Source organism: Camelus ferus, chromosome 10, assembly GCF_009834535.1.
Source record: "Camelus ferus isolate YT-003-E chromosome 10, BCGSAC_Cfer_1.0, whole genome shotgun sequence".
NCBI classification, from domain to species: domain Eukaryota; kingdom Metazoa; phylum Chordata; class Mammalia; order Artiodactyla; family Camelidae; genus Camelus; species Camelus ferus.
This window is the reverse complement of record NC_045705.1, coordinates 51,976,779-52,004,102: the sequence shown is the minus strand read 5'-3', so window position 1 is coordinate 52,004,102 and position 27,324 is coordinate 51,976,779. Positions and strand designations below refer to the sequence as shown.

The following is a 27,324-nucleotide window of genomic DNA, read 5'->3' as shown; positions in this document are numbered from 1 at the left end:
TAGGTCCAGCCTCCCAGTAAACAACTGCCCATCCTTCCTGGGCGCTTCTCCCCAGGATTTCAACAGCACCACAGAAATAGCCGTGTGGCTCACGGTTTTTTCCCAGACCCACGCAGTTTGTCTAAGTTCCCGGGAGTCCGCGTGTCTGTTGTGAGCTTTCCCTCACAGAACTGCCCTTCTCCTAAAGGGCAGATGAGAAAAGGAGCTTTGTGCCCTGGGATGCTGTTTTGATCCACCCTAACTGCTTCTGTGGGTCACCTGAGGCAGGGAGAGTGGCAGCTGCTGGCGGCGGGGTGGCCCCATCCAGCCAGCTCTTGGAAGGCTTCTCAGAGCTGGAGGCCCACGTGGGAGCCGTGACTGGCAGTAAGGAGTGGAGGCTGGGGGGTGGGCTCGGGTGGGTCAGGCGGGAGGCCTGTCTTTCCTGGCTGTGAGTGGGTGGGTGGGCATGGAGGCGCTGGCAGGCTGCCCAGCCAGCAGTGATGTGCAGCCCCTTTCAGGGAAGAGAGGAAGGAGTGGGACAGGGCATGCCAGCTTTCCATCCTAGCCTGTTGCTGCACTGAGATGTCCCCTCCCCCTTTCCAGTTCATGGTCCTTCCTTCTTTTAGGGGTGGGGGGAGGGGCTCGTCTTGGCAGCTGGCCCACAATTTCCCCTGCCAGCTCTGGGGTGCCCTCAGGAGGGTTGCTGTATTTTGGAGGGGGAGCTTCCAAGAGGACCAGGGCAGGCTGTGTGTGTGTGTGTGTGTGTGTGTGTGTGTGTGTGTGTGTGTGTGTGTGTGTGTCTGTCTGTGTGTGTATGTATACAGATCATCTTGGTGAGATGAACCCGGTGGCCAGGCCAAACCTGAAGCGCTGTTCAAAACGGAAGCAGCACAGGTGATGGTATCTCAGTGACTCTCAGCTTTCAGGAGGGGTCTGGACGTTTGAGGGAGGCTGTGGCTTATCTTCTGTGGTTGGTCAGGAAGGCTGCAGGCACTCTTGCATTGGGCAGCAGTGGCTTAGTCTCCTGTTCTGGAGAGGGCTGTGAGCTGGGCCAGGACGCTGCATTCTGGACACAGCGGCTGTGACGACTGGCATTACCTGGGCCCTTTAGAACTCTCCGAAATTTTCCACTTCCATTTCGTACTCACAGAAGAATTTCCAGCCCAGGCCTCCTGCTCTTGCTCCGGGCTGCTCAGATATGCAAAGCAGAGACCTCCCACCCCAGCAGCAGTGGCAGATGGGACCCAGCTAGCTGCACTTACACTGACTCAGCTCAGCCTCCCTGGCAACACGCAGCCCCTGGCCCGAGCACATCGCCTGGGTGGCCTCCTCCTGATCAGCCATGGAGAGTCCAGCACCAGGCTCAGGTCTGTGTCGCGGGTTCCCACTGTGGGAGTCTGGCAGGAGCAAGAAACAGCTTTATGTGTATAAGGAGGGAATTAAGGGGCACTGTGCTTCCTTTCCGGAGGGGCCTTGGTGCCATGAAAAAGTTACTCTTTGTTGAAATTGGTGACATTTTATCTTTCTAACTTTGGGACGCCTCTCCTCCAGGCTCCTTAGAGGATAGTGTATGTAACTACAGCTTCAGCTTTTATCACTTGCCAATGCCGGTAAATTCACAGTTAAACCTCTCAAGCCTGCGGGCTTCATCTGATAAATGGTTGACAGCCAGGCTTGAGCAAGCAGCTGGGGCTTCGGCTTGCTGTGTGTGTGGTGGGCTTTCCTCCGCATGCCTGGCCTGGCAGGGGTCTGTGGGTCTGAGAAAAGACGAACTCTGGAGGGAGGGGTTGGCAGAGGGGAGCTGTCTGCCAAGGATCTCCAGAAGACAGCAGGTGTCTCGAGGGCTCCGAAGGCCGAAGGCCTACTGTCTTAGCCCAGCACTCTAGAGCTTCTTGGTCAGTGCGAAGTAAAGAGACGGAGTCTTCACCAGTTATTTAAGGCATTGGTAGTAGGAGAAGATTCATATGGGTTCTGAAGAAAAAGGGGTCTATGGGGAGATGGCACTCTGTGATCCTCGAATCTTTAATGTGCCTAAAGAGTCTGGGGTGAGGGGCTGTGGAATGCAGCATCTCCCTAATAATTGATCACAGGACCTGTTTCATAGCAACAGGTATTGACTTCTAATGGGACCCAGTTTGGAAAAGGCTGATTTAAGCTATTTGAGCTAAAGAAAAAGGAAGGTCTTTTACAGGAAGACGCATCCTGAAAAGTGTTTCTTTGACTTGAGCAAGGGAAAAATGCTTCATGAAAGAACGTGGCGGAATCTGACCTAAGAGCCCTTAGACACAAAAGACCCCCTGAATGCACCTGTTCAGAGGGGCCTGGTGAGGTGTGGCTGGGTCAGGCCTGTGTGTGTTTGGGAGGATAGGAAAGTGGTGGTGGGCAGCTTTTATCCAGGGCAAGAGCTAATGCAGGGATGGACCTCAGTGGTGTGATTCCCTGTGTCCTCTCTCTGGTGTGGTTTAGGTAGGAGATAGGACCCGAATTGCCAACGCCTGGGGTGTAGAAGTTTGATTAGCTTTCCTATTTTTCTCTCTTTTTGTAACTCTTAAATGTATTCTTTTTCTTTCTATCTTCTTTGTTTTTGTGAAAATGACATTATATTAGTATCAGTGATCAACGTCAGATACCGCCTCACACAGGCAGTCCTGCAGTGTGATGATCTGAGTGTGTGTCTTTCTTGCAGCCCTGGTCCAGGGACTGCATTTTCATATCATTGTAATCAAAGCATGGGTACAGTTTCATGGATTAATTTTTTCATTTACTTTTACTTCACAAGTTATTTTTCATGTGATTGCACCATCCTTACAATTATAACGTTGGTTACTTAATTTTTTTTATCAAGTGAGTCTGCTCTCTTTTGGACATTTTTAAGCTATTTATATAAAGAGTGCAGGTAAACATCTTTGTGCTTTTTCTTTCTTCAGATTCTTTTCGTAGAAGCAATTTCTGTAAGTGGGTGCACCCTGTCAGGTGCTTGGGTGCTTCTCTAGCATCTGCTGCCCCTTGCCTGGGGCCTGTTGGACGACTGCTTCTGAGATGCCATGTGAGGTTCTGGAATGCTGCACCTGACCGTGGCCTTAGAGATGGGGGGCTGGTCCAGCTTTGTTCTCCCCTCACAGCTCCTCCTGGGTCTGGTTCTTTGTCCTTCTCTCCATTTCTCCCTCCTGTCACCTTCCTCTCCGGCCTCTGTCCTGATGGTTTCCAGCTTCCCCCTTTTCTCTGTTATCAGGTCGTGGAATCTCCACAGTCATCTGTTCCTCTTCATCCTTTGCAGGACGGGCCCTTGCCGTCTTGGTCTCTGTGGCCACAGCCCAGCACGGTTGCACAGTTGCAGGCCCGGCTGCCTCTCCCCTCCCACCTCTCCCCTCCCTGCTCCCTCCCACTCGAGCGCCGAGGGTGAGAGAGGCCCAGGAAAGGCCTGGCCCTGGAGGTGCAGGGAAGGAGGAAATGGGTTTCGCAGTCTAGAGGCATGTGTTTTGCCTGCCCGTTACTAGCCTGCTTTCCTCTTTCCTGTCTGTGTCCTGAGTTAGACCCACGTGCTGCAGAGAAGACCAGAGCAGCAAGCCTCCCTGGGCTCCAGAAAGCTCTCTGGCACCTAGAAGTATGGCACTTCGGACTGAGAGGGCCTTGGGGACCACCTAGTCCAGTCCCTTTATCTCACAGATGAGAACATTATGAGGTGCAGGGAACGAGGGTTGCCCACCGAGTCCCTCCTCCTCTGTGATCGCTTCCTCCCCCTGCCATACGGCACAGGGCACTGTCTCACCTTCATCCTCATCTGTTGGGCTGCAAAACCACATCTCTCTTTAAACCCTCCTTAAAGAAACTGTGGTCATGGATGGATATAAAAATGCCTCTTTCGGAGCTCCTCCTGGTGAAGATGGCTCATGGAAAGGATGCAGTATTCATCCATTCCTTAAATATAATGCTGGGACAGTGCGGAGACCTGACCTGACCCCCAGATGGGCAGAGAGAAGCAGCACGGTGTAGTGGTTCAGAGGACACGGTGCCCGTGTTCTAACTCCTGAGCAGACCATCGGAGAGGAAAGGGACGGGAGCCAGAAGCCGACAACAGCACAAGTCTCTGCCCACTTATTAGAAGTGGGTAAGTTAGCTTTCTGTGCCTTCATTTTCTCTTCTGTAAGATGGGAATAATAGGATTAACTGAGCAAGAATAAAGGGCTAGGCAGAGCATGCTTAATACATGCTATGTAAGTGCTCAAAGAGAGGCAGAAAGCAAAGGCAGAAGAGAAAGATACCAACCAGTGGCGGAGGCCAGCTCCTGACAGTGAGCAGCCGGTGTGCAGAGGAGGATGAGGGCAGGCTTCTTGGAGGAAGTGCGTTTTCAGCTGGGCTGTGAGAGGTAAAGAGGATCCCTGTGCTCAGAACCTCAGTTTATTTGCTGTCTTGTTAGAAGTTCCAGAGGGTTTGGGAGATGGTGGAACTGTGATTTCTTTTCAGCAAAAGGCCTCATTTTCTGTGGCGAGGACTGTAGCTGTGGATTCCCCAGGGCTCTGCTACCATCTTGTGGGACCCTACTCAAATCATTAAACCCTTTGGGCTTTAGTCTCCCCCCTGTGCACTGGGGAGCCGGTTTGGTCGTTGTAGCACCTGGCATGGCCTCCTCACCGTCTGCGGGAGGGGTCATGAACTCTCCTCCCCCTCCTGTGTCACAGAAACCAAGTCGGGAAGGGAGGGGCTGCGGTGTGCTGAGGATTCCCGGGTTTGGGAAGACAGAAGCCCACTTGGTTGGGCAGTTCATTTTTTTACTTCTGAACATTTGCTTTTTCATGAAATGTAAGTGGGCCTCCACCCTTCACATCCAGTTACTTACTGAGGTAGTTTTAAAAATTGGCATGCTGGGTTCATTCTAGGGAATTCCTGAGTAGACAGCTGACCCCCAGAACTGGGGTGCCGGGCCCTGATTTTGGTACCTTCTCCTGCCCCGCACTGGTGACTCAGGTGGTCCATTAATTCACAGAAGCTCATGCTGGTTCCTTTTCTGCTAGCCGAGATGCCGCGCCAGTTCCCCAAGCTGAACATCTCTGAGGTGGATGAGCAAGTCCGGCTCCTGGCTGAGAAGGTGTTTGCTAAAGTGCTCCGAGAAGAGGACAGCAAAGATGCCTTGTCCCTCTTCACTGTCCCCGAGGACTGCCCCATCGGGCAGAAGGAGGCCAAGGAAAGGGAGCTGCAGAAGGAGCTGGCGGAACAGAAGTCCGTGGAGACCGCGAAAAGGTTTGTCCCTGTGACTTGTGTGCAGCTGTACAGACTCAGGCAGGCTGTGGGCGTGGGTCCTGCGATCAGGCTCCTCGTGGGGACTGGCCTGTCCTGGGAGCTGAGTCTATTCCTTAACCGAGTCTAATTAACTCACTTCTTGCTGGAAGTGTGTTTTGGTGCCTCTGTTTGTAAAGATCAAAAACCGCTTTCTCTGCTGGTGTTTTAATAACAAATCATGCTCATAAATACACATCACTTCCAAATGACATTTTCTTTTTGGGAATTTGAAGATTTCTTGGGAAACGTCAATTTGACTTCATCACTTGACAAGTATTTTAATTAACTCAGCTCACCATTTGCCAGGTGCTGTGCTGGGCACTGGGGATGTATTAATGAACAAGGCGGATACAGTGTCTGCCCTGTAGAGCTTTCAGTTGGTCTAGACAATAATTGAGTGACTGGACAAATTAATTAAAAAAAGGTAGGTTATGATAAGTGCTATGTCAGTCAGGGTCTAACCAGAAAAACAGAAATGACTTGAATATTGGAAATAGGGCTTCAGTGCGGGGAATCAGTTACAGAAGTGGTAGAGAACTGAGAAGACAGGAAGGGAGGGGAGGCACAGGAGGAGGCAGCTGCCACCCTAGGCTGGAGAGACACTGGGGAGAGGTGGAGAGGTTGGAATGGCGGTGGCCTTTCCAATGGAAACTGGAGCCAAGGAGGAGAGGCAACAGCTGCAGAGACCCCTCCCAAGGCAGAGAAGGAGGCAGGAGATACCTGGCTTTAATCCTTCAGGCATGTGCCAGTTTCCCCCAGTGGCCACACTCAGCCAGCAGCCGGCTGACGTGTAGCTAGAAACACAGGGGAGGATGAGGAGTGATCTGAGAACAGAGAGGCCCCGGCCCAGCACAGGTGCTGTGAGGGAGATGAGTGGGGAGGCGGGAGGGGCCTAAGGAGAGGCCTTTTCAGAGTAGGTCCTTAGGGAAGGGCTCTCCGAGGATATTGTAGCTGATGAAGGGTGTAAAAGAGCTAGCTCTGTGTAGAGCTGGGTGGAAGCCTTACAGGTGGGGAAGGAGGACAAGGATACGTAGCCAGTAAGTGACAAGGCGGAGACCAAAACCCACATCCTTTGAATCTAGAACCCCACACTTTAACCATGAGGCTGTCTCATCTCCAGTCTGAGCTCGAGTGCTCTGTTGCATGTGGAGACACTGAAATGACCCTGGACGCTGCTCCCCGGGGTATAACTGCCAGCTTGTGAAGGAAGCAGAGGGAAGCTGCCCAGTGGCTTCTTTTCTGCCAAAGGACAGCGTGGTCCCTGGACTCCTGGTCAGATGTCCCAGTGTCTCCAGAGCTGTGCACCCCCCAATTTTATCTTTCAGCCTCACTGCTCAGTACAGACACCGTTATGCAAATACTCAGATGTGAACCATTTGGGGGAGGAATGCTCTCCACAGCTTCCTCTTCATCTCTGGTTCCTTCCTGACATTCTGAAATATAAATGGTGATATAGAGCCTTCCTGCAAGGAGCCCCCAGGCCTGGAGCCAGAAGCAGGTCTCCAGATACCCAGAGTCTATGGGTTTGTGTTTAAAACTGTGACATGAGATGGGGCTTCCAGTTTGGAAAAAGCCCTCCCTCCTTCTGGCTCTTCTGACAAGCCTGATTGTTCCTGGTGTTTGGAGAAGTCTTTTTAAAAAACAATCATTTTCTTTTTCTCTGTAATTTAGGAGAAAAAAGTTTATTTTCAGTCTACTGTAAAGGCACTAGCTAGAACCAGTAATGAAAATAGCTTCTTACAAAAAGAATGAAAAACTTGAGTTGTGAGTAAGGAAGATAAGCACCTAACCCTGGGAGGGCTGCTGTCAGGATTCCAGCAGCTTTAAGAGCCAAGCTAGGCTCAGACACAACCCTTCCAGGATGGGGTGCCAACTCTAGGAAGCCAGCACCCCAGGCTGCCCAGAGAGGCCAGATCAGCAGGCCAGCAGGGACTGCTTGCTGCAGGGACCCCTCTACCTCCTTAGGAAGATGAGATTGACCCGGTCTCTCCTGGAACTCCAGTGGGTCAGGGTGAGTGGGAGGGGTAGACTGACTGGGGAATCAAAGTTAGGATGCAAAGACAAGACAGGAAAAGCCTGCTGGTACCCAGAAGCTATCTGTTGTTCACATCATATTATCTAGCCAGAGTTCACCCACTCTGCAAATGTAGGTAGTTGAATGAATGTAGCCAATGTGGATGATAACGTGAAAAATTTCTAATGTGCAACCAAAATGCACACTAGGGTTCCTCCAGCTCTCCTGTTTCCTTTTCTTTTTTTAAAGCAGCTTTATTGAGATTTAAATCACATACCATACAATCCATCCACTTAAAGTGTACAATTCAATAGTTTTTAGTATATTTGCAGTGTTGCAACCATCACAATTTTAGAACACTTTTATCTGCCCCCACCAAGAAAGCCTGTATTTAACTGTCATCCAAATACTAACCATATTCTATTGTTACTTTACACAGAGTTCTAATAAGCTTGGTTATTTTGTTTCTCACCCTGTGACAGATTTAAGGAAGCAAATTAGAAGTGGGGAGAGGGACTTTTCTAGGCAGAGTTACAGACGTGCTTTCTGTGGTGGTTATGAGCTCAGGCTTTGGAATGAGACTGACTGGGTTCAAGTGACAGCCCATCTCTTACTACTGAGGCAAGGATCTTAACTGCTGAGCCTGTTTCCTGCTTGGCAAAATGAGGATAATGGTAGGGCCGACCTCATGAGGACTGAGCTAATACGGATGACTGCTTAGCTCCGCGCTTAGACGTCATTAGTGTTCCTGTTTTTGTTGTTATTATTTGACAGTCAACAATGAGGGAGGAAACAGAATAATTATGAAAAGCAGACACAAGAATTCAAAGCACAGCAGTCTTGGGACAAAACACCTCTGAGATGGTGACTGAATAGTACAATAATGAACCTGAGTCATGGAGGAAAGTTTAAATTGTGTTCAACATGCTATGATTCAGATACTGGAATTACGAATTTCATTTTTAAAAGCCACACTGAAGTTTTTTTTTTTTTCTTCAATTAGGGTATAAAAAGGACAGACTTTATCTGAAAAATTTAGCTCTCCAGAACAGCTACTTCTCTGGGTAAAAGAGAGAAACATATTTGTTATGAATTTGAGCATAGCACAACTAGTGCTGTTAAATCATTTTGTTTTATGAAACTTCTTAAATGGCGGGCAGGTCACTTTTTAAATTTGGAGCCATTGACAAAGGAGCTTCATTTGAAAACAGTTTAATCTACATGTGTTTAAAGTTAAGGATAGAGTTTAAGACAATTTAACAGGTAGTAAAGACCGTACTTCATTTAGCTCTCTAGGGAGGAAGGGCAGCTGGGAGCAGGCAGGTCGGTGGGGACCTACGGGTGCTCAGGAGCAGGGCGGGAGACAGCGGCAGGTGAGGGCAGGTCATCGGAGAGATGTGGGTGAGGCTGTGAGTCTATACCCGATGGGCTTCAAGTGTGCAAAGCAAAGCTCCCTCCACCCGTGTGGTCAGGCCACTGGTCATGTGCGTGCATGTAGAGTGAATGTTCTCTGTGGGTCCCCAGCGCCCTCTGCACACCTGTCAGGTAGCGCCCACCATGCAGCCTGCATCATAGTCAGCCATTCCCGCCTTCTTTTCAGATAGGTTGGGACCTCTGGTCACAGCACAGAGTAGGTGCCAGCTCTTCAACTGCTCCTTCTTAAACAGGGGTCCCACTTCCACATGGATCAGTGCAGTGGCCGTGGAAGCAGTAGGAGCAGATGAGCCTGTGGACCTGGGGAATGCCGACGCCAACTAACGATGTTGAGATTTAAATTGTTAATAAAACCTCATGCTGCTTTGTGACTCTTGCCTTGAACCTTTAGAGTAGTAATTCTCATCGGGAGGGGTAGGGGCATCCAGAGTGGTGTGCGTGCCTGGGAGGGGTTCAAACAAGCCTCCCCATTCGGAAGCCTTCTCTGACCCTCTCGCTCCATGGCTCCCACCCTTAGTCTGGATTAGGTGTCTCCTCTGGGATCCCAAAATATCCAGGGCGTCTCATCACACCGACCACACTGTGATGACAGTCTGTTGAAATGTCCAGCCATCTAGGGCAGCACACGTCAGCCCCTGGAGTCAGGGGTATATTTTATCTACTTGTCTACCCCAGGGCCTGGCACATGGTAGCTTACTGAATAAAATGGAGTCCAATATAGCCCCCTGGCTCACTGTATATGATTGATAGCTTTTGGTACAAGGTTTCCCCTGAATAGGCTATACAGGGCAGTGGACTGCAGAAAGTGCTGGCAGGAGAGCCTGGGGTTCCTTAACTTGGGCTTAGCATACAAATCAAAGGTTGTAACAAGGCTCTGGGGTGCCCAGGAGCTGAGAAGGGCTGGGGAGTGGGGCAGGGCATAGGGCTGGGGACACAGAGAATGCCAGGGGCAGGCAAGGGCCATAAAACAGGTGGGGGCAGCAGACAGGTGCTGAGAGATACTGTAATGACAGCCCACGTGACCAGTTTGTTTTCTGTGTTGAGGGTCTGGTTGGGCAAGAAGGTCCCTGTGGCCCGAAAGGGAGGTCGAAACTTCTTCCTGGCCCTTTGGGCCCTCGGGATTGCCCTGGAGCTGGTGCCCTCACCTGCCACGCACCCTGCCAGTTCTTTGGCAAGAGTGAGTTTCTGCCAGGTGGACATGTGGGTAGGGGAAGGAGGGGATGGGCCAGCTATGGCAGAATGAGCTGCTTGCTCTGTATCCCAAGGGCTAACACGAGGTGCAACAGGTGGAACTGTGGACAGACAGATCTTGGCACAACAGAAGGAAATGCTTTCTAATAGTGGAACCGATCATGTTTTGCTCACTTTGTATTTGCGTGCTTATCCCTGGCCTGGCCCAGAGTAGGTGCTTGGTAAATGTTTTTTGAGTAAATGATTGACTACTGATGTCTTATTTGTAAATGTAGTGACCTCCCTGTCACTGGAGGTATTCAAGCGAAGGCTGCCTTAATGAGAGGAGAGAGGATTGGGGTGTGTAGTTTTTAAAGTCCTTTCCAGTCAGGATACTGCATGGTTTTATAATTCAGAAAAAGCTTATGGCAACTTCGTTATTATTGTGACACATGTGGGGCTTCAGACAGCTTTCAGAGGGAGAAAAGGACAGGTGTGTGGGCACACACACCGTCACTCTGCTGCTGCTGTCCACCGTTGTGGCTGAGCCTCGGCTGTACAGAATGGATACTAGATATGGTCCTGTGGTAGACAGAATTTCTAAAATTTCCCCCCAGGGATGTCCTTCCCTAATCTCCTGACCCTTTGAATATGATGAGACATTACTCCTGTGAGTATGCTGTTGTATATGTCACTGTGGACCTGAGATAGGGCGGTTCCAGGGGTGGGCCTGGTCTAATCCCACGAGCCCTTAGTGCAGAGAGCTTTCTCAGGCTGGCAGTTTGGGGGATGTCAAAGAGATCCCAAGCACCGAGCCAGGCTCCATGCCTGGTTTTGAAGATGGAGGGCAACCCCTGCCCAATAGCCAGTGAGGAACTAAGGCCTCAGTCTGTAGCCACATGGAACTGAATTCTGCCAACCACCTGCATGAGGTTGGAGGTGGACTCTTTCCCAAGGTCTCCAGATAAGAGCCACATGTGGCCAGCCTTCTGAATTTGGCCTTTCGGTACCTTGGGCTTAGAGCCCAGTGGAGCCCACCCAGACGTCTCACCTGTGGAACTGTGGGCCTAACGAGTAGGGGTGGCTTGAAGCCACTAGGCTTGTGGCAGTTTGTCATGCAGTCATAGAAGATGAGCACAGGGCCCTCCCCTTGGGCTCCACGTGGCTCTCCCAGTTTTCTTAGAGACCAGCTTAGTAGTTTGCTCTGGTTATTCCAAGCCCTTGCCCGTGATAAGCGGGTCCTGAGAGTGTTGCCCCATCTGTTGTCAAACCTGTCCTTTGTCTCTGCAAAGTCTGAGCTCCCAGCGCATGGATGAGCTCACCTGAAGACAGTGGCTGGAGCCATAATGGATGTCTTCAAGGAGAATCTGGGGCACCAGCTGAAGGGTACTGGCTTCCTCACTGGGGCAGAGGAGTGTGGACATTCCTCAGACACGCCTGGTGGGCTCTTGGCTTAGGCAGCCTTCCAGCTTTCTGATCATGGTTGGGCTATTTATTTACCCTTTCTTACCTGTTGCTCACCTTAGATGTCACCTTGGTTCTCCTTAGCAGGACTGGTCCTCAGGCAGCATTGGCTGAAGCTTGTTGGGGTGAAGTTGGCAAAGAGATAAAAACAGTGACCTGGTAGGCATGTGACGAGAAGCCAGAGTCTCATAAATCCTGTCTGAACCTGTCAGAACATGAGAGGGAGCCCAAAGCAATGGCTCTTCCTCTAGGTGTGAGGACCTCATTGCTCAAGGTGAGCCTGCCTCTGAGGAATGATTGACAGGCATGAGCTGGCATCTTCCTTGAGATAGGATGCTTGACTCAGCTCCATGTGATGGATGGCAGGCTGGGGAAAGCCAGTGCTGGAGGCTCCCGGGCTTCAGCCTGGGTTTCCTGAACAACCTGTGCATCTGTTATGCAAGGGCAGGGGCAGGGGAAAGGCAGGCTTCTGAAAAGGGGCCACCTTCATTTTCCAGGTATGAACAGCTCTGTCCCCAAAGAAGTGGTAACACGTGTGGGCAGAGAAGGACCAGAGAGCCATGGCAAGCAGTGGGTGTATAGACAAGACAGGGAACTGTGGTTCCTGAAAAATCAGCTGTGGGTCTGTGAGAAGGATACCCAGCTAAGAGCCAGGAGGAAGACAGCAGCTTCCAGGGGGGTCGTAAGGCCCATATGGAGATCAACTGATTTCTCTATACCCTGTAGGGGTCACCGGTGCCTGGAGGGAGGAAGGGCTCTAATGGGCTCTGGTGGGTCACCATTGTCTCTGAGTCTTTTGCTGGTGGCTGTAGGCCCTGGTTGTGGTGGGATAGTACCCGGGAGGCTGCTGGCCCCCTGGCACAGGAGGACAAGTAGTCAGCTGGTTGCTGGCCTTGGACATCACTGGGTGGCGGTGCTGGGGGGCTGGGTTCCCTCAGAGGCAGAAGGACTTGGGAGAAGGGAGTGCTGATGGTCTCACCTCCCAGCTGGTTAACTCCCTCCCTGGGGATCCTCGGACTTGGGGTGATGTCATTTGAAACATTACTAATTAGTTAATGAGGAAGGTGAGTGATCATAAATCAGCATTACAAAGAAGCATGATCTTGTGGCATTTTAAACCAGCCTTGTGCCTACTTCCCCAAGAGTTTGTGAAGTCATCTTTTGGTACTACAACGATAGATCAGAAGGACCTGAAATTGATGCTGATTATTCCCTTTCCCATAACAGAGCTTCAGATCTGTGCCTGCCCAGCAGGGTACAGGTCAGGCTGGAGGAAGGAGCAGGTACCAGGGAGGTGGGAGGCTAAGGGCTGGCTACCACCTGGCCTTGACTTTGTAAGTTGTCCCATCCCTGGTCCCCTGACTCCTCCTCTATGAAAATAGGAGGTTGGACTTGCTGATTGTCACAATCTCTTCTGGTTCCAATACCCCAAATTTCTAGCTCTGTGAAATGCACTGTGATTGTCTCTCTTGAGATTGTTCATATGCTGGGACTCAAGAGTTTGGCTCATCTGCAGACAGCACGCTGGTAGATTTGACATTGTCCTCACCTCGCCTGACCTTGGTGTTAGACCCCTGCAGGGTGATCTGCCCTCTGTCTCCTGAGACATTTGCCTACTCGAATGCTCCATGTACCCTGCAAACACAGCCCATGGCGGTAGTGACCGCAGGGAGGGGTGTCTAGGGTATTACATGCAGAGAGACGTGTGTTAGGAGGAAGACATAAATAATTAGAAATCTCTTGATGGTAGGGCCAGCTCCAGTGGTTAATCAGAGCCAGATTCTCCCGCCACATCCATAACAAAGACTCCCCATCACTTGCCCCAGTTAGTTGCTGCTGTCTCTCACTTTTCCTTGTCCTTGATTTTTAGAAAGAAAAGTTTTAAGATGATTCGGTCCCAGTCCCTGTCTCTGCAAATGCCGACGCAACAAGATTGGAAGGGCCCCCCGACAGCCAGTCCGACCATGTCTCCCACAACCCCCGTGGTCCCCGGATCCACTTCCCAGCCCCCACCCGCGCCCTATGCCATGCCCGAGTTCCAGCGGGTCACCATCAGCGGAGATTACTGTGCTGGGGTAAGGCGTCTCCCACTCCCCGCGCTCTGCGGGCACCCCTGGGAGCCGTGTGAGTGTTGTATGTACCTTGTGCAGAAGCCAAGGGTCCCCTGGGGTCGTGCCCAGCCCTGAATCCTGGCCTGGTCTGGGGGTGTCTGGGAGGTGGCAGGCAGGAGGCACAGGAGTCTGCAGAGAAGGAGGGCTCCAGGCAAGGCAGTGGGTGTGGGTGTGTGTCTGGGACACTGCCCTCCCTGAGTGGAGGGCCTAGAGCTGTGGTCTGGCACACGGGCTGCAGCCTGTAGGCTCCATGTGTTCTCTGGGCCCAGAACGCTGCTCTGTCCCTGTAGCCCACTGAGGGTGGTTCTAGCTTGGGTCCCTTAGTATACCCACATGTTGAATGGATTCAAGTCCTGGTGTTGATTACTTTGCATGGAACCAGCTATTGCTGACTCAGCTCTTCCTGTGTGCTCCGTATCCTTAAAACAGGCTAGCCCCTGACCTGGGCAGCTGGTGCCCAGAGAGCTACGGGTCCATGAGAGGCAGGCTGACCCTGTCGATCGTCTTGCCCTGGTGGGTGTGCTGCCGGGCATGAGGCCTGCAGTGCTTACGAGCTGGCTGGTCCGCTAGGGCACTGAGCACGTCTCCAGGACCTTCAGCTGTGGCCTGAGCCCCTCTCCATGCTGTCAGCAGTGTTTGGCTGTGTCGTTGGTAGGGACATTTTTGTCTATGGTATTGTCTGATCACCTCTTCCTGCTGCTCTCAGAAGCCATCCATTAGAAGGTGTAAAATGAGATTGATATTCTCTCATGGGGACACCTGGAGTCAGAAAAGAAGATACTTCTTTAATAAGAAGCAAGGACAAAAAAAAAGTAAAAGTATAAAAGCATGCATGGAAAAGATATATACCAACGTCCTTCCTCTGAGAATGGAGTGGGGTGGAGGAGGGAGAGGATGGAGTTATTGGCTGTATCTGAGACGGTTTGTTTATTCAAACATAGATCTGAAACAATGATGAAAAATATTAGTTGTTAGCTCTGAAAGGTAGATACATCCCTGTTTATCATATTATCTTCACTGCTTGTCTGTATGTTTAAAACATTTCAAAACTAAAAATGTTTTTTTTTTTTTTTTAACTAAAGCAGAGGAGACAGCCACCCTCCCTACTCCGTGCTCCCTCTTCTTTCTCCCTCTGCTGCATCTCTTATCCTCTCTTCTGAATGACTGTCCAGCTGCTTGTCTTCCCCAGCATGTTCAGATTTCTGCCACATACATCCTTCCCAAAGATGAATGAGTCCACTGGAAGGTGGGGATTTATCTATTTCGTCTCTGAGTACGAGGCAGCTCCGGGAAGGCAGAGCATCCTTGGGCTTTGGGAATCAACCAGATGAGGGTCTGAAATTTGATTTTGTGGCTTCTTGTCTTCCTGTGATTTATCCTCTCTGGGTTCTCCATTTCCCCAGTTGCAGAATGGGTTGCAGTGAGGACCAAAATGAAATCTATAGGAAGGATCTGACCCATAACACGTAAGCACTTGTTGACCGGGTAAATTGGGGTGATTACCAGATGAATCAGAAGCCGGGGTTGGCAGAGCAGCAGACTGAGCACCCAGAAGTTTTTATCTTTACGTTCGAAGGACCCGTGTGTTTTCTCAACTGACAAGAATGGTGTTCACCCCCACCAGGGATACGGCTTTGCCTCTTCCTGTCCTGTTGCAGCCGCAGCTGGCTTGTGGTTTAATCACAGCACTGAGGTTGGCCCGGTACCTTCCTCCCTCCCCACGGCCCCGACTCTCCTCCTGTGTTGAGAGTCCCCAAGACCACCACCAGGTTCAGTGGGTTGCTAGGACTCCTAGGACTCAGCACACAGCTCTACTCATGACTAGGATTTAGTACAGTGAAAAGATGCAGAGCAAAGTCAGCACAGGAGGAGGTACACAGGGTGGAGTCTGGAGGAGGCCAGTGGCAGGCTTCCCAGGGGCCCCTCCCAGTGGCATCTCCAGAACATCCTTAATTCCTTCAGCATCGAATTGTGACAGCACATGTGCAATATCCTACCATGGAAGCTCATTAGAGACTCGGCGCCCAGGGGTTTTACTGGGGCTGGCCGCACATCTGCAGAGCATATCACCCAATTCCAGGTTCCAAAAAGGAAATCAGGTGTTCAGCATAAACCATGGTGTTTGTACAAACCTTTCAGGTCCAGTGAGCTGCTGTGCCCACCGTGGTGGGAATGCTCCTCAGACCCAAGTTGCCGGCTACTAGCCAAGGGCCAGCCTCGCAGCAGATCTTGCTAAGACAGTGGTCTCAAGCCTGCTAGGTGAACTCTGTTCTGCGTGCGCTCTTCTGCAGATCACTGTGGAGGACTACGAGCAGGCTGCCAAAAGCCTGGCCAAGGCCCTGATGATCCGGGAGAAGTATGCCCGGCTCGCCTATCACCGCTTCCCACGGACCACAGCCCAGTACCTGGGTCATCGGCGGGTGGACGCTGCACCCCTGGAAGAGGGCCTCCAAGGTAGGGCGCCGTGGCTGCGAGTGGGGTCCCAAGTGCAGCTCGGCCCAGGAGGTGGTCCGGACTTTTTCCTGGCGTATTTCCCCCAGATGGTGTAGCATCTCCTACAAGACTATGCTGGTACTAGTTCTCCAACATGTTTGTGTGCTGGTACCTTGCCCTAGGTAGAGCTGAGCTGTAGAAGTTGAGAGAGAGGTGAAAGACAGTCCCTGATCTTGGGAGTCCCCCAGGAAGACAGGCAGTCTCATGCTGGATCTTTAAAACAGCACAATCAGACAGTAAATGCCGAATCAGTGGTGGGGTGGGAGGAGTGGAGGTGGGTACAGAGGATGTGTTCTGGGGCTGAGGAAGTCGACTCTGGAGTCACATACCTGCACCGTGATCTAAGTTCTGCCACTTTCTTGGGCAAAGAAGGTATTTCTCCAAATCTCAGTTTCTTGATCTGTGAAATGGGAATATAATAATATCCATCTCTTGGGCTGAAACAAGAGAATGCACACGAAGTGGTTAGCATGGTCTGGCATCTCATGAGTGTTCAGTAAGTGGCAGCTATGTTGATGCTGTGGATTCTGGGGAAGGGGAGATCGGAGAAGGCAGAATCATTTCTGGTAGAGTCTGTTTGGCCTGTGAAGGACCCAGAAGCAGTAGAGGCTGTAAGTTAAGTAACATGAATGAAGACAACAGGAAATCTCATTCTGGAAACCTGGTGATGGGGGATCAGGTGAGGGCCCAGTGGTCTGTGCTGGTGCCCAGGACCTGGCTGCCCCCTGGGTGGAGTTGGTCCCAAGATGTCTCCTGTCTCTGGCTTCCTTGAAGCTCTGAGACCTGGACTTTGAGCATCTGTCACCCCCTGGGGCCCATTTCCCTGTCTGTCTGAGGGAAGTTGGTCCCACTTGCCCCAGTATTGGCAAGGGCAGGCAGGAATGACTGTCAAATGTGCACTTGGTACAAAACAGAGTCCCCAGGGGGCCTGGGCACGAGTGTGGTGAGTGGAAACTGTGGCTTCACCCAAGTCTCTGTGCTGCCTGCGTCTCTCAGTCTCTGGCACATGTAGGGGCTCCTGAGCCAGCCCGTGACCATGCCTGATGTGGGGACATCAGCTCCCAGCTTTGTGCTGCTCCAGCCCGCGTGACACCTCGTGTCTGCTCTGGGGGCAGATGCTTTCAACACTGATGGGGGACGCCCAGGCAGTCACCCCACTTGGTTCCTTCCTTTGATGAAGATTCCAGGGTTTCCTCTGCCTGGGCGGGCAGCTGGACCCTGTGTAGGGCTGGCTGATGTGCAGAGTTGAAGCCCCCAGTCCTACTGCTGTTTAGCATAACCCGTCCCCTGACCAGAGCAGAACTTATCGGGTCAGGAAAACCCACGATGAGAGTAATGGGGATGATGCCCTTCGGTTCATTCCTGTTTACAAAGCATTTTCCTCTACCCGCTACGGCCACCTGCACAACAGCTGGTGGAGGCTGGGGTGTCTTCCTCGGCTGAGCAGATAGCTTTGGGAGGTGGAGTGGTCGGCTCAAGTCTTGTAGCTGGGAAGCAGGCAGGAGGCGTTTCCTGCCTCCTGTGGGGACAGACAGCTCTGTCTCGGGGGCAGACACACTCTCTATCCCGTGCTTGCTTGTGGGGGTGGCTCCCTCACCTAGTTCCCTGACCGCCCTGGGCTCAGGAAGGTGTGGGGAGACAGGGAGCTATTGCCACCGGGCCGTCCCAGGCCGTCTCTTATAGGAGAAGATGCGGGCACCTTTTTTTACACCTCGTGTCCCTGAAGTAGCTGGGAGGCTGAAGCTCATTTCAGTTAAATTTTATAAATGTCTGGAAGTGCCAGCCATGGGCCAGGATCTGTTGTAGGAAATGGGGATTCAGCAGTAAACAAAATGAACACATACTATCCAAGATAAATAAGAGAAGTTATTTTACATAGTGGTAGGTGCTAAGGAGACAAAGCAGGGAAGGGGATGTGAGATGTCAGGGCGGGTGGGGGTGGTTGCGTTTTAGATCAGACCACCAGGACAGGCCTCACCGAGAATGTGACTTTTGAGCCCCTGCGAGCTCCTGAGGTCGAGGGCACCTTGCTGTCACTCAGTCCTGTTCTGCAGATTTCCACCCTCCACCGCTGCCCCAGGAAGACCCTTACTGCCTGGATGACGCGCCCCCCAACCTGGGCTACCTGGTCCGCATGCAGGGGGGCATCCCCTTCGTGTACGACAACAAGAGGATGCTGGAGCGCCAGGAGCCCCACAGCTTGCCCTACCCCGACCTGGAGACCTACACGGTGGACATGAGCCACATCCTGGCTCTCATCACCGATGGCCCCACGTAAGCCAGCGTTCCCCCTCTCTTTGCCACTCCGTAGGAGGGACTGGGAAAGGCCAGCGAGGTCATCCTTTTGCTCTGGGCTTTCCCTCAGTTAAGCCATCCCAGAAAGAGTGGTTTCCCTTTCCCCAGTGCTTTGTGGGTTTCTGCAGCAATTTTCCATCGTAGGCTGGCCTGTTTTTAGAGCTGGTATGACCTGCCTGTTCTGCACTCACGGGTGTGGAGACCTGTACACCTTGAAATGGCTGTCACCCCTCGCCCCAGGTGGGATGGCAGCCTTGCAGAGAGTTACCAGCGCAGGGCAGCACTGCAGATGGTGGGGGCGCAATGAAGACTGTTGCTTCCTGTGTTGGGTTTTCTGTGTTTCTGGAGGGGATAGTGCCGGGAGCCTGGGAACTCTGAGCCATGACCCCCATGATGCTTATGGGCTGGGCTCGCTTGAGCTAACCTGGCAGGGAGCTGTCCTCCTGAATTTGGGCCCTCACTTCTTGGTGGGCACTTAGGCCAGTCAGCGATGGAGGTTGGTATGCCCGGGCCCTGGGCCTCTGAGTGTCCACGCTGTGAGTGCCCGGCCAGGACTGGGAGTCTAGGGAGGGAGAGCGGGCTGGTCATGGCTGAGGGGACTTCTTTCTTGCCCTGCCTTTTGGGTTTTGCTGTGAGTCGGGTGATGCCAGTTTCTCAGGGAGGAGAGTAGGCCCCAGGGGGTGAGTGGCGTGGGTCTGGGTCCTTGGTGATCTGAGGGCAGAGCTGTGACCTGGGAGGGGAAAGGGCAGTTCCCAGGAGCTTGGCTTGGCCAATGTGAGCTGGAGCTTTGAGGGGAAGCCTTGGGGATGCTGCTGTCCCAGGAGGTGTGTGAGCAGTGGCTGTTCTGTCTGGGAGGCTCTCAGGGCGAGTCCCCTCTGGGGAAAGGGACTGAGTGAGATGACCTTTGGAATCCCTTCTGGCTCTGAGACTCCCGTGCTCTGCTCTGGGGCTCATCCCGGCAGACAGATGGTGGTGCTGTCCTGGGGTTGGCAGCTGCTCTTTATGAAAGTCCAAGTGACTGCATATCGAGAAAGCTGTGTGTGTTTGGAGGCCACAAGGAAGCAGGATGGCGTGAATCAGGGTTGAAGGTTCCGTGTGGCTGTGGGCAGAGGCACGTGGCCAGACACCTGGGCTGAGTGTGGGCGGGCAATTGACTGAGAACAGTGGGTGCTCTCACCCCCAGTGGCCTTTGCCAGCTGGTGGGGACATTAGTCCTTGCAGAGATTTGTTTTGGTAACAAACATCCCTGCGTTCCTAATCTGCCCGTGATGCAAAACATCCTCCTCTCATCCTGAAATCTCAGAGTCGGGAGGTCTTCAGGTCTTGGGATTTGGGGGGTGCCGTTTGGTCACAGGTGGTTCTCTGCAGCCAAGGTGGGCAGGTCACACCTTGGAGTTTGACTGTATTACTGATCTTCTGGGCAGAAGTTAAACTCCTTTCAAGGAATTGGAGGTGGCTGAGGATAGATGGGAGGATAGAAATATGGAAAGGCTGAAGGAGGGAGACTTTCACTGAGCATCCACTAAGCTCAGAGCTGGACCCTTTACACACACAAGCCAGTTTAACCCTCACTTCAGTCTTGGGCATTGTCATCTCCATATTTGTTCACGGGAGACAGAGGCTTGAGATAATTGTCTATGCGTATAAAGCTCAAAGTTTAGGAATGTATATGAGATTGCGGAATCTGCTCTCTACTGCCCCGTATCCACTCCACACTTTTCATAGAGCACACAGATGTGGTCAGCGGTTCAGCCAGGCCTGCAGAAGGCCGGCCCCTCCGTACCCCTTGCTGCTCCATCCTGACCTTCCACCTGAGAGTTGGTCCCTGCTGACGCCAGAGGTCTCCAGACTGGAGAGCTTGATGTGACCTCTCCTCAACTGTGGTTTCTCCCCTTCCCAACCTGCAGGAAAACATATTGTCACCGGCGACTGAACTTTCTGGAATCCAAGTTCAGCCTTCATGAGATGTTAAATGAAATGTCCGAGTTCAAAGAATTGAAGAGTAACCCCCACCGAGACTTCTATAATGTGAGAAAGGTGCGTTCATGGGCCAGCGTTCAGAGTCCCTGTTCCCCGGCCCCCCACCCACTGGGATGCCCTGAGCCAGTTTGGGGCCAGTCCCCCGTGTGGCCTTCCTTAGCCGGAGGGGAGTGATGTGCAGTGTGCAGAAGACTGGCCAGTGCCTTCCCTGCTTCAGATGGTTCTTGGCATAACTCTAGGTGGAAACCTTTGTCCATGTGTATCTGTTGGAATGTGCCCTCCTTGAAAAATAGGTCATGGTCTGTCAATTGGTTAAAAAAAAAGAGTTGAGGCAAGGCTACTTTTAAGGTAGAGAATTTATTAAATTTATTATGGATCAAGAAAGCTATTAAGGCCCCTTTGACTTGGGAGTTTGTGGTTCTGTCTCCTGGTTCAAGCGTATTTAAGGAAGAGCGTCTGACGTGCCCCTGTGTCTGGGCCTCCCCTTGAGGGGATGAGCAGCCCGCAGAGGCCGCGGCTGGGGCAGACACACGGGGTAAATGACCACGGCCTCCGGCTTTTCCGTTTTCCTCCATGTAACTCATGCGCAGCGAGTATGGGACAGTGCCAAGCGTGGGGCCTCTGATGCTGAATAAGAGTCACTTCCTGTCCACAGGCAGTTCCCAGCCTGTTACCGTTAGTGTGGAAAGTGTGTGACAGGGCATCTTTCAGGAAGAGGCCAGAACCGGGCTGACTGTGAGTAGGGGTTAGCCAGGCAGGGGTGGGACCGGGAGTGGAAGTGATGGCACCGCAGGCGGAGGGAGCAGCCTATGCTCACAGCAGGCGGGGTGGGGAGAGCCCGTGAGGGGCGCTGACGTAACTGCTGGTGGTGCGGTGTGGCTGGAGCTCAGGGGTCGGGGGGGGGGAGGGTGGTGGTGGGTTGTGGCGTGTGAGGCTGCAGATGTGTGTGAGGTTTGGATCATGCAGGAGCACGTGGGCTTGTCTCAGGAACTGGGAGGTCGTGTCCTGGGAGAGAAGCTCCTGGGGGAAGGGTGGGGCTGGGCTTTGCCTGGAGGAGGGATGGCGGGACCTGAGCTGAGTCACAGTGGGGCCGTCATCACCACAGGGGCCTCTGTCCTGGATGTGACTCCCTGAGGATTGCCCCTCCCTGGGGTCAGCTTTGATAAGGGAGGGTAGGCCAGGGGAGGTTGTGTCTCCTCTGGGAAGCCCCGCTCAGGCCTTCCTGACCCCCTACTGGGAACACTCAGCAATGCTACCTGGAAGGCCTCCTCCTGGGAGGCCCCGAGATCACCTCTGCTAAGCATCACGGGGTCCAGTGTGGGCTCCCACTTGGAGGCCACCAAGAGCCTTAAGAGTGCAAGTTAGACTTCAGCTTCTGGGCTCTGAAGCTCCTGGAAGAGTCTTGGGGATTTCTAGGCAGAGACGAAAGGACATGTGTTAGATGCCACCTATGCAGCATTTTCACCTTCAAGCACCATGTTTCTCCTCTCTGGTGTGCAGATGGGTGGGTGTCCCAGTCACTGGGCCAGCTCCTCTCAGCCCTGCCCGAATGCAGCCTGCACGCCCCGATGGGTGTCCGTGGAAACTCCTTGTGCAGCCCTGCCCTCCGCATACGTGCATGCCCTGGGCCTGCCTGCTTCCTTCTGCCGGCGGCCCTGTCCTCGCTGACTGCCCTGGCTCCGACACTTTGCTTCTCAGGCGGGGCCCCAGAGGGTGTTCCTGGGCTAACCACCTGCTCTCTGGCCATGAAGTGGGTGAGAGTCCTGGGTGGGGAGGGCTTGGTTACATACCAGAGCCAATCCTCGGGGCTCCCTGTCAGTGGGGGTTCATGTTGTCTCTGGACAGAGATGGCCTTGCGCCCTGCGCAGTGACACAGTGGTCTGCTCTCTGGCACTGCAGTGGGCCCAGGTCTGCTCCAAGTCAGGCTGGGCCTGCCCCTCCTTGCCTTCTGGACGCCGGCTGCCTTTCCTTACCCTGGAAGCCTCTGCTGGGGGAGGAGAGCCAGCTTTCTGAATCCAGGATGGGCTGGGAGGATGGCCTCCATACTTCCAAGGTGGCTGTTGGTGTCGTGGGAGCAGACCAGGGCCATGCCCTGAGGCAGGAGCTGTGCATGGCCATGGGTCAGGGCGGGCGGTATTTGTGAAATGACCTGCAACATCACAGCAGGTCATGGGTTGTGGCACCAGGAGTCCCACATAGGAGGATTGTGTACTGAGACCATTGTTTGCTGCTAAGAGCAAGGGACTGAGTGTGTTTGCTGCTCGGGAGTTGGGTAGGATTAGTGTCATATAGCAGGGATAGCAAATAGGTTTTATCTTCTTTGCCAAACTTCACCTGAGGCTACCCCTGAAGCTTAGAGAAGAGTGCTGCAATTGATTACTGATGTCTGCCATGGGTGTGGAAATGGTCAGTGTTGGCTTAGGGGCCAAGGATGGGCCAGCCCTGTTTAGAAACTGTTTAGACCTGGAGCTTAGGTGAAAGCAAGGCATGCTTGTGCACCTTGTGCATGGAAAATGCTGACTTCCAATGACAGGCTATTTTACTTGTTCCTAAAATAATCACCTTGGCAATTTTGAAGTTCAGATCAGATGCTTTCTGAATTATCCAGTTGTTTTCCTCCTCATCTTGTGACTCATGAGGGGTGAGGACAGGTTGCACCCCCTGTGGTGTGTCATTGGTATGCTGGAGGACAGCAAGAAAGCCCGGAATGTGCTAAGTCATGCTGAGGTAGTCGAGCCCAGCTGTGTCAGGCTGACCTTCGGTGCAGCCCACGTGAGCCCTGCCGCCTCCGAGGTGCCCGAGCCTGTGTACAGTGCTTTGGGTGATGGTTTAAGTTTTGGTGCTTCCTTTCTCTGGTGCTAGAGGTCTGTCTTTCTGGTAGGAGTGGCAGGATTAAGAGTCAGAAGGGCCCTGGTGAGTGAGTGATGAGCTGATGACTAGGCTGGCTGGTAGAACACTCACCGAGGTTCAGTAGATCAAATGTCTGGTTTGGCACGACTTAGAGGTGCCTGGCCAGCTGTGGACAGCATTCCCTGGCCTGAGGTCAGCCATCTCCTCACCCCAGCCCTGGCAGAGTGGCTGGTTGGCCGCAGCAGGAACTGTGGAGTGAGGTCTGGGGACTGGTAGTACCCTGGTCCGTGTGGCTGCTGCTTCCTTCTCTGGGGACCTCCCTCAGGCCCCTTGGGCTCATGCAAGGGGATCGGGATGCTCACCATGACTTCAGGCCATCCCTCAGCAGAGCCAGGTCTCTGTTTCTTTAGGGCTGATGGCTGAGGGGAATGCTCTGGGGATTCCAAGAAAGGTCAATGGGAAGTATGGGGTTTTGTAGGGGTTTTGGTGGGCCCTCAGGGTTCTATGAGGATGTGGATCTCACTGAAACTATCGGAACCTCCCACACCTGTCCACTGGTCCATTCATCCATCCATTGATTCAGGTCACACCAGGCTCTGGGTGGGCACTGGAGACTTAGATGCATCAAAGGTGATCCCTGTCCTTGAGGACTGAGCTCCCAGTCTAGTGACAAAGAAGACAGAAAATTATTAGAGTGGATTGGAAGATGTGTATGGTGATGGGAGTGTCTATGCTGGGGTGTCAGGTTGGGCAAGGGAAAAACTGATCCATTGTTCTTGGAGGGTCAGGACTGGCTTCCATGTGGGGGAGGTTGTAGGAAATGTCCAGGTGGATAAGATTGGTGAGGAGGAAGGCAGGCAGGCTCAGGAGACTTGGTGTGGACTAGTGTGGTGCCTCGGGCACCTGGAAGTGGAGTGTTCTGGATGGGGCATAGAGCAGGGCAGTGGCCAGAGGAGACTGAAGGCTTGAAGTAAGAGTCTTGAATCCCAGGCTACAGAGCTTGGGCTTTATCTTGAAGACTTGGAGGCCACTGATGACTTGTTAACAGGGGAGTGGCCAGATCCCACCTACATTTAAAAAAGATCCTTTGATGCTGTAAGGAGGTGGATTAGGCAGCAAGGCCAGAAGGAGGAAGACCAGTTTCAAAAGTCTAGAGGAGAAATGGGGCGGGGGCTCCTGCGTTGTTCCCGTGAGGTCCTGAGGCTTGGGTGGCTGAACTTTGTGGTGCTGGGAGGTGGCCCAGCTCACGTGCTGGGGGACCCTGTGTTGCAGGTGGACACACACATCCACGCAGCTGCCTGCATGAACCAGAAGCACTTGCTGCGCTTCATCAAGCACACGTACCAGACAGAGCCCGACAGGACGGTGGCCGAGAAGCGGGGCCGGAAGATCACCCTGCGGCAGGTGTTCGACAGCCTGCACATGGACCCGTACGACCTCACTGTGGATTCGCTGGACGTCCACGCGGTGAGTGAGCTCCTGCCCTAGGGCCTCATTCAGTCCCAGCTGGGGACCCAGCTCCTGGGAAAGCAACCACGATCAGGCTTGGAGAGAGCCTGGTTGTGTAAGCAGCTCTTTCTCCTCCAGCCATGGGACGGTGAGAGGTGGTTTGGCCTCAGAGAGTCTCAGGGCGGGGAGCAGCCCTGGGACAGGGGAAAAGGGTGTGTGACTTGGAGTCAGACAGGTCCCAGTTCTAATTCCATTTCTGCCCCTTAGGAGTTGTGTGCCCTTAAGCAACTCATTTAAGCTTTTATTTCCTTGCTTATAAAGTGGTAAATGCCACTCGCCTTATTGACATCACAGGTTTTAAAATACTAAATGATGGTACAGCTGCTATAGAAAACAATATGGAGTTTCCTCAAATTCCGCTTCTAGGTACCTACCCAAAATAACTGAAAACGGGGACTAAAACAGATACTTGCACATCAATGCTTATAGCAGCCTTATTCACAGTGGACAGAAGGTGGAAGCAACCCAAGTGCCCATAAGCAGATGAATGAATAAACAAAATGCTGTGTATATACAATGGAATATTATTCAGCCCTAAAAAGGAATAAAGTACTGATACCTGCTACAACATGGATAAACCTTAAAAATCTTACGCTAAATCAAAGAAGCCAGACACAAAAGGACAAATAGTGTATGACTCCACTTGTATGAGGCACCCAGAATAGGGAAACTCACAGACACAGAAAGGAGAATGGTGGTTACCAGAGCCTGGGTGGAAGGGATCATGGGGAGTTACTGTTTAATGCATAGAGTTTCCCTTTTACAAGATGAAAAGGGTTATGGAGATGGATGGTGTGGATAGTTGCACAACTGTGTGAATATATTTCATATCACTGAACTGTACACTTAAAAATGGTTAAGATGGTTTTGTGTTATGTATATTTCTCCACAATAAAAAAAATCTTAAACAAGCCAGACACTGAATGAGGCAATGTAGAGAAAGTGCCTTGGGACACACATTATTACTGATGGGTCAGTATTCTCTGCTCACTCAGCCAGCCCTGCTCCTGGGAGCACGGGGCCCCTTGATTCTCCCTTACAGAAAGCCTCCCAAAAGGACACCAGGGCTGACCGAGTGAGGGTGCATGGTCCTGGCTCTGGGATCTTCCAGTCTTTCATGTGAGAACTGACACAGAAGACATCTTTCCATGTGGCCATGTGTGAGGCCACCTTGTAAAGGCCTGGAGAGGGGGATGTGTGTGGTGGCTGCAGAACAACGTGGTGATCTGGCTGGTGCCTCCTCTCTCTAGGGCCGGCAGACATTCCACCGCTTTGACAAGTTCAACTCCAAATACAACCCTGTGGGGGCCAGTGAGCTGCGTGACCTGTACCTGAAAACTGAAAACTACCTGGGAGGAGAGTACTTTGCTCGGATGGTCAAGGCAAGTGAGCCCTGGGCTTCTCCAAGCCTCCTCGGATTCCTGGCAGCATCTGCCTTATGGGGTGGGGGTCTTGCAGGGCCTCCTGTCCTCTTCCCCTCCCTGAATCCCTGTCCATCCATCCACCGTACAGCTCAGGCAGGACGCAGGTGCCCAGTGCTGTGGCCCTGGCCACCGGCTTCCAAGAGGGCAGGCTGTGCTGTGTGCAGGCTGTACTGACTGCTGGCAAGAGGAGGGTAGAGTGTGTAGTGCTGGCTGCTTTTGTGGCTTCCGGGCTCACTGCTCTGTGTGTTTGCAGCCTGCACAGGGTACAGGTTAGGCCCTTTCGGAGATGCTTCTTTTGGCTGGCCTGGCCAGGCATATGACTGTGCAGGCCCGAGGCCTTTCTTCCCAGGAAGGAGAGCGAGTGCTGACATGGCAGCAATGGGGTACCGATCAGGCCTTCCGAGCCTGGGGGGCTGGAGGCTGAAGGAGCAGCCGGATCTGGCAGCTGGGGTACTCTGGGCTGACTGGCGCTCTTCTTGGTGCCAGGAGGTGGCCCGGGAGCTGGAGGAGAGCAAGTACCAGTACTCCGAGCCGCGTCTCTCCATCTATGGCCGCAGTCCCGAGGAGTGGCCCAGCCTGGCCCGCTGGTTCATCCAGCACAAGGTCTACTCACCCAACATGCGCTGGATCATCCAGGTGCCCCGGATCTAGTAAGTGAGGCATCCGCTGTCTGCCTGTGCCCTCTGGGGACACCAGCTTGTCCCACAGGGGCTGCTGAGTCTGCTACGGAGTGGTAGGGCCTGTTCCAGGGCCAGCCTAGGCCTCTCTGCCCCAGGGATTTTCCTAGGGAGGGGTAGTTGGCAAAGATGTCCTTATGACACTTAAGTTCTTGTTCTTTGAAGAACATACATGTGCAACGGCCTGGTGGGAACTACTGCCCATCTTCTTCTCACTGGGGTTTGGGGATGAATTATCCTTTTGGGTGAGTCCTGGGGTACAAGTGACCTGGTGGGGGCCTACATTGCTAGTTCGTCCCTGGATATGTCCTCTCCAGTCTGGCCAGTGTGGGGCCCCTGGGCAGGCTGGGACATGTGGTTTAGGGGAACTGAGCCAAGTGCAGAGAGTTGGATCAGCCTGAATCCCAATGCCCCCCTCCCAGCATGGCCTCTGGCTGGAGAAAGCTCTCTTGCCAACCACTGCCGAGTGCTGCAGAGCCTGCTGGGAGCTGGAGAGGAGGGAGGATCTGCGATGGTGCCCCATCTCTGACTCTACCCTGGGTGCTTAAATGGGGACCTGGGCTGCCTTAGGAAGGGGCTGGGGCTGGTCTCCGACAGGCCAAGGGGGTTGTTGGGTCCACCTTAACTGGCGAGTCTTACTTTCCTCC

General features: G+C 52.8%; 1 protein-coding gene across 7 annotated transcripts in view; it reads left to right on the top strand.

Annotated features, from left to right (window-relative positions):
* Positions 1–27,324, top strand: part of AMPD3 (adenosine monophosphate deaminase 3) — a 43,012-nt gene that overhangs the window by 5,268 nt on the left and 10,420 nt on the right. For 3 of the 7 annotated variants that reach the window (XM_006191946.3, XM_032489028.1, XM_032489029.1), the window contains exons 2-9: positions 4,992–5,217; positions 13,209–13,413; positions 15,741–15,903; positions 17,997–18,216; positions 20,145–20,274; positions 24,340–24,534; positions 25,827–25,958; positions 26,487–26,650. In XM_006191946.3, coding sequence (XP_006192008.1) covers positions 4,997–5,217; positions 13,209–13,413; positions 15,741–15,903; positions 17,997–18,216; positions 20,145–20,274; positions 24,340–24,534; positions 25,827–25,958; positions 26,487–26,650 — 1,430 coding nt within the window. In that variant the 5' untranslated portion in view covers positions 4,992–4,996. Of the gene's footprint in view, positions 1–72; positions 364–1,059; positions 1,347–4,066; positions 4,088–4,991; positions 5,218–13,208; positions 13,414–15,740; positions 15,904–17,996; positions 18,217–20,144; positions 20,275–24,339; positions 24,535–25,826; positions 25,959–26,486; positions 26,651–27,324 lie in introns of those variants that run through there. The other 4 variants (XM_014565376.2, XM_032489027.1, XM_032489030.1 and 1 more) reach the window with 4 other exon arrangements.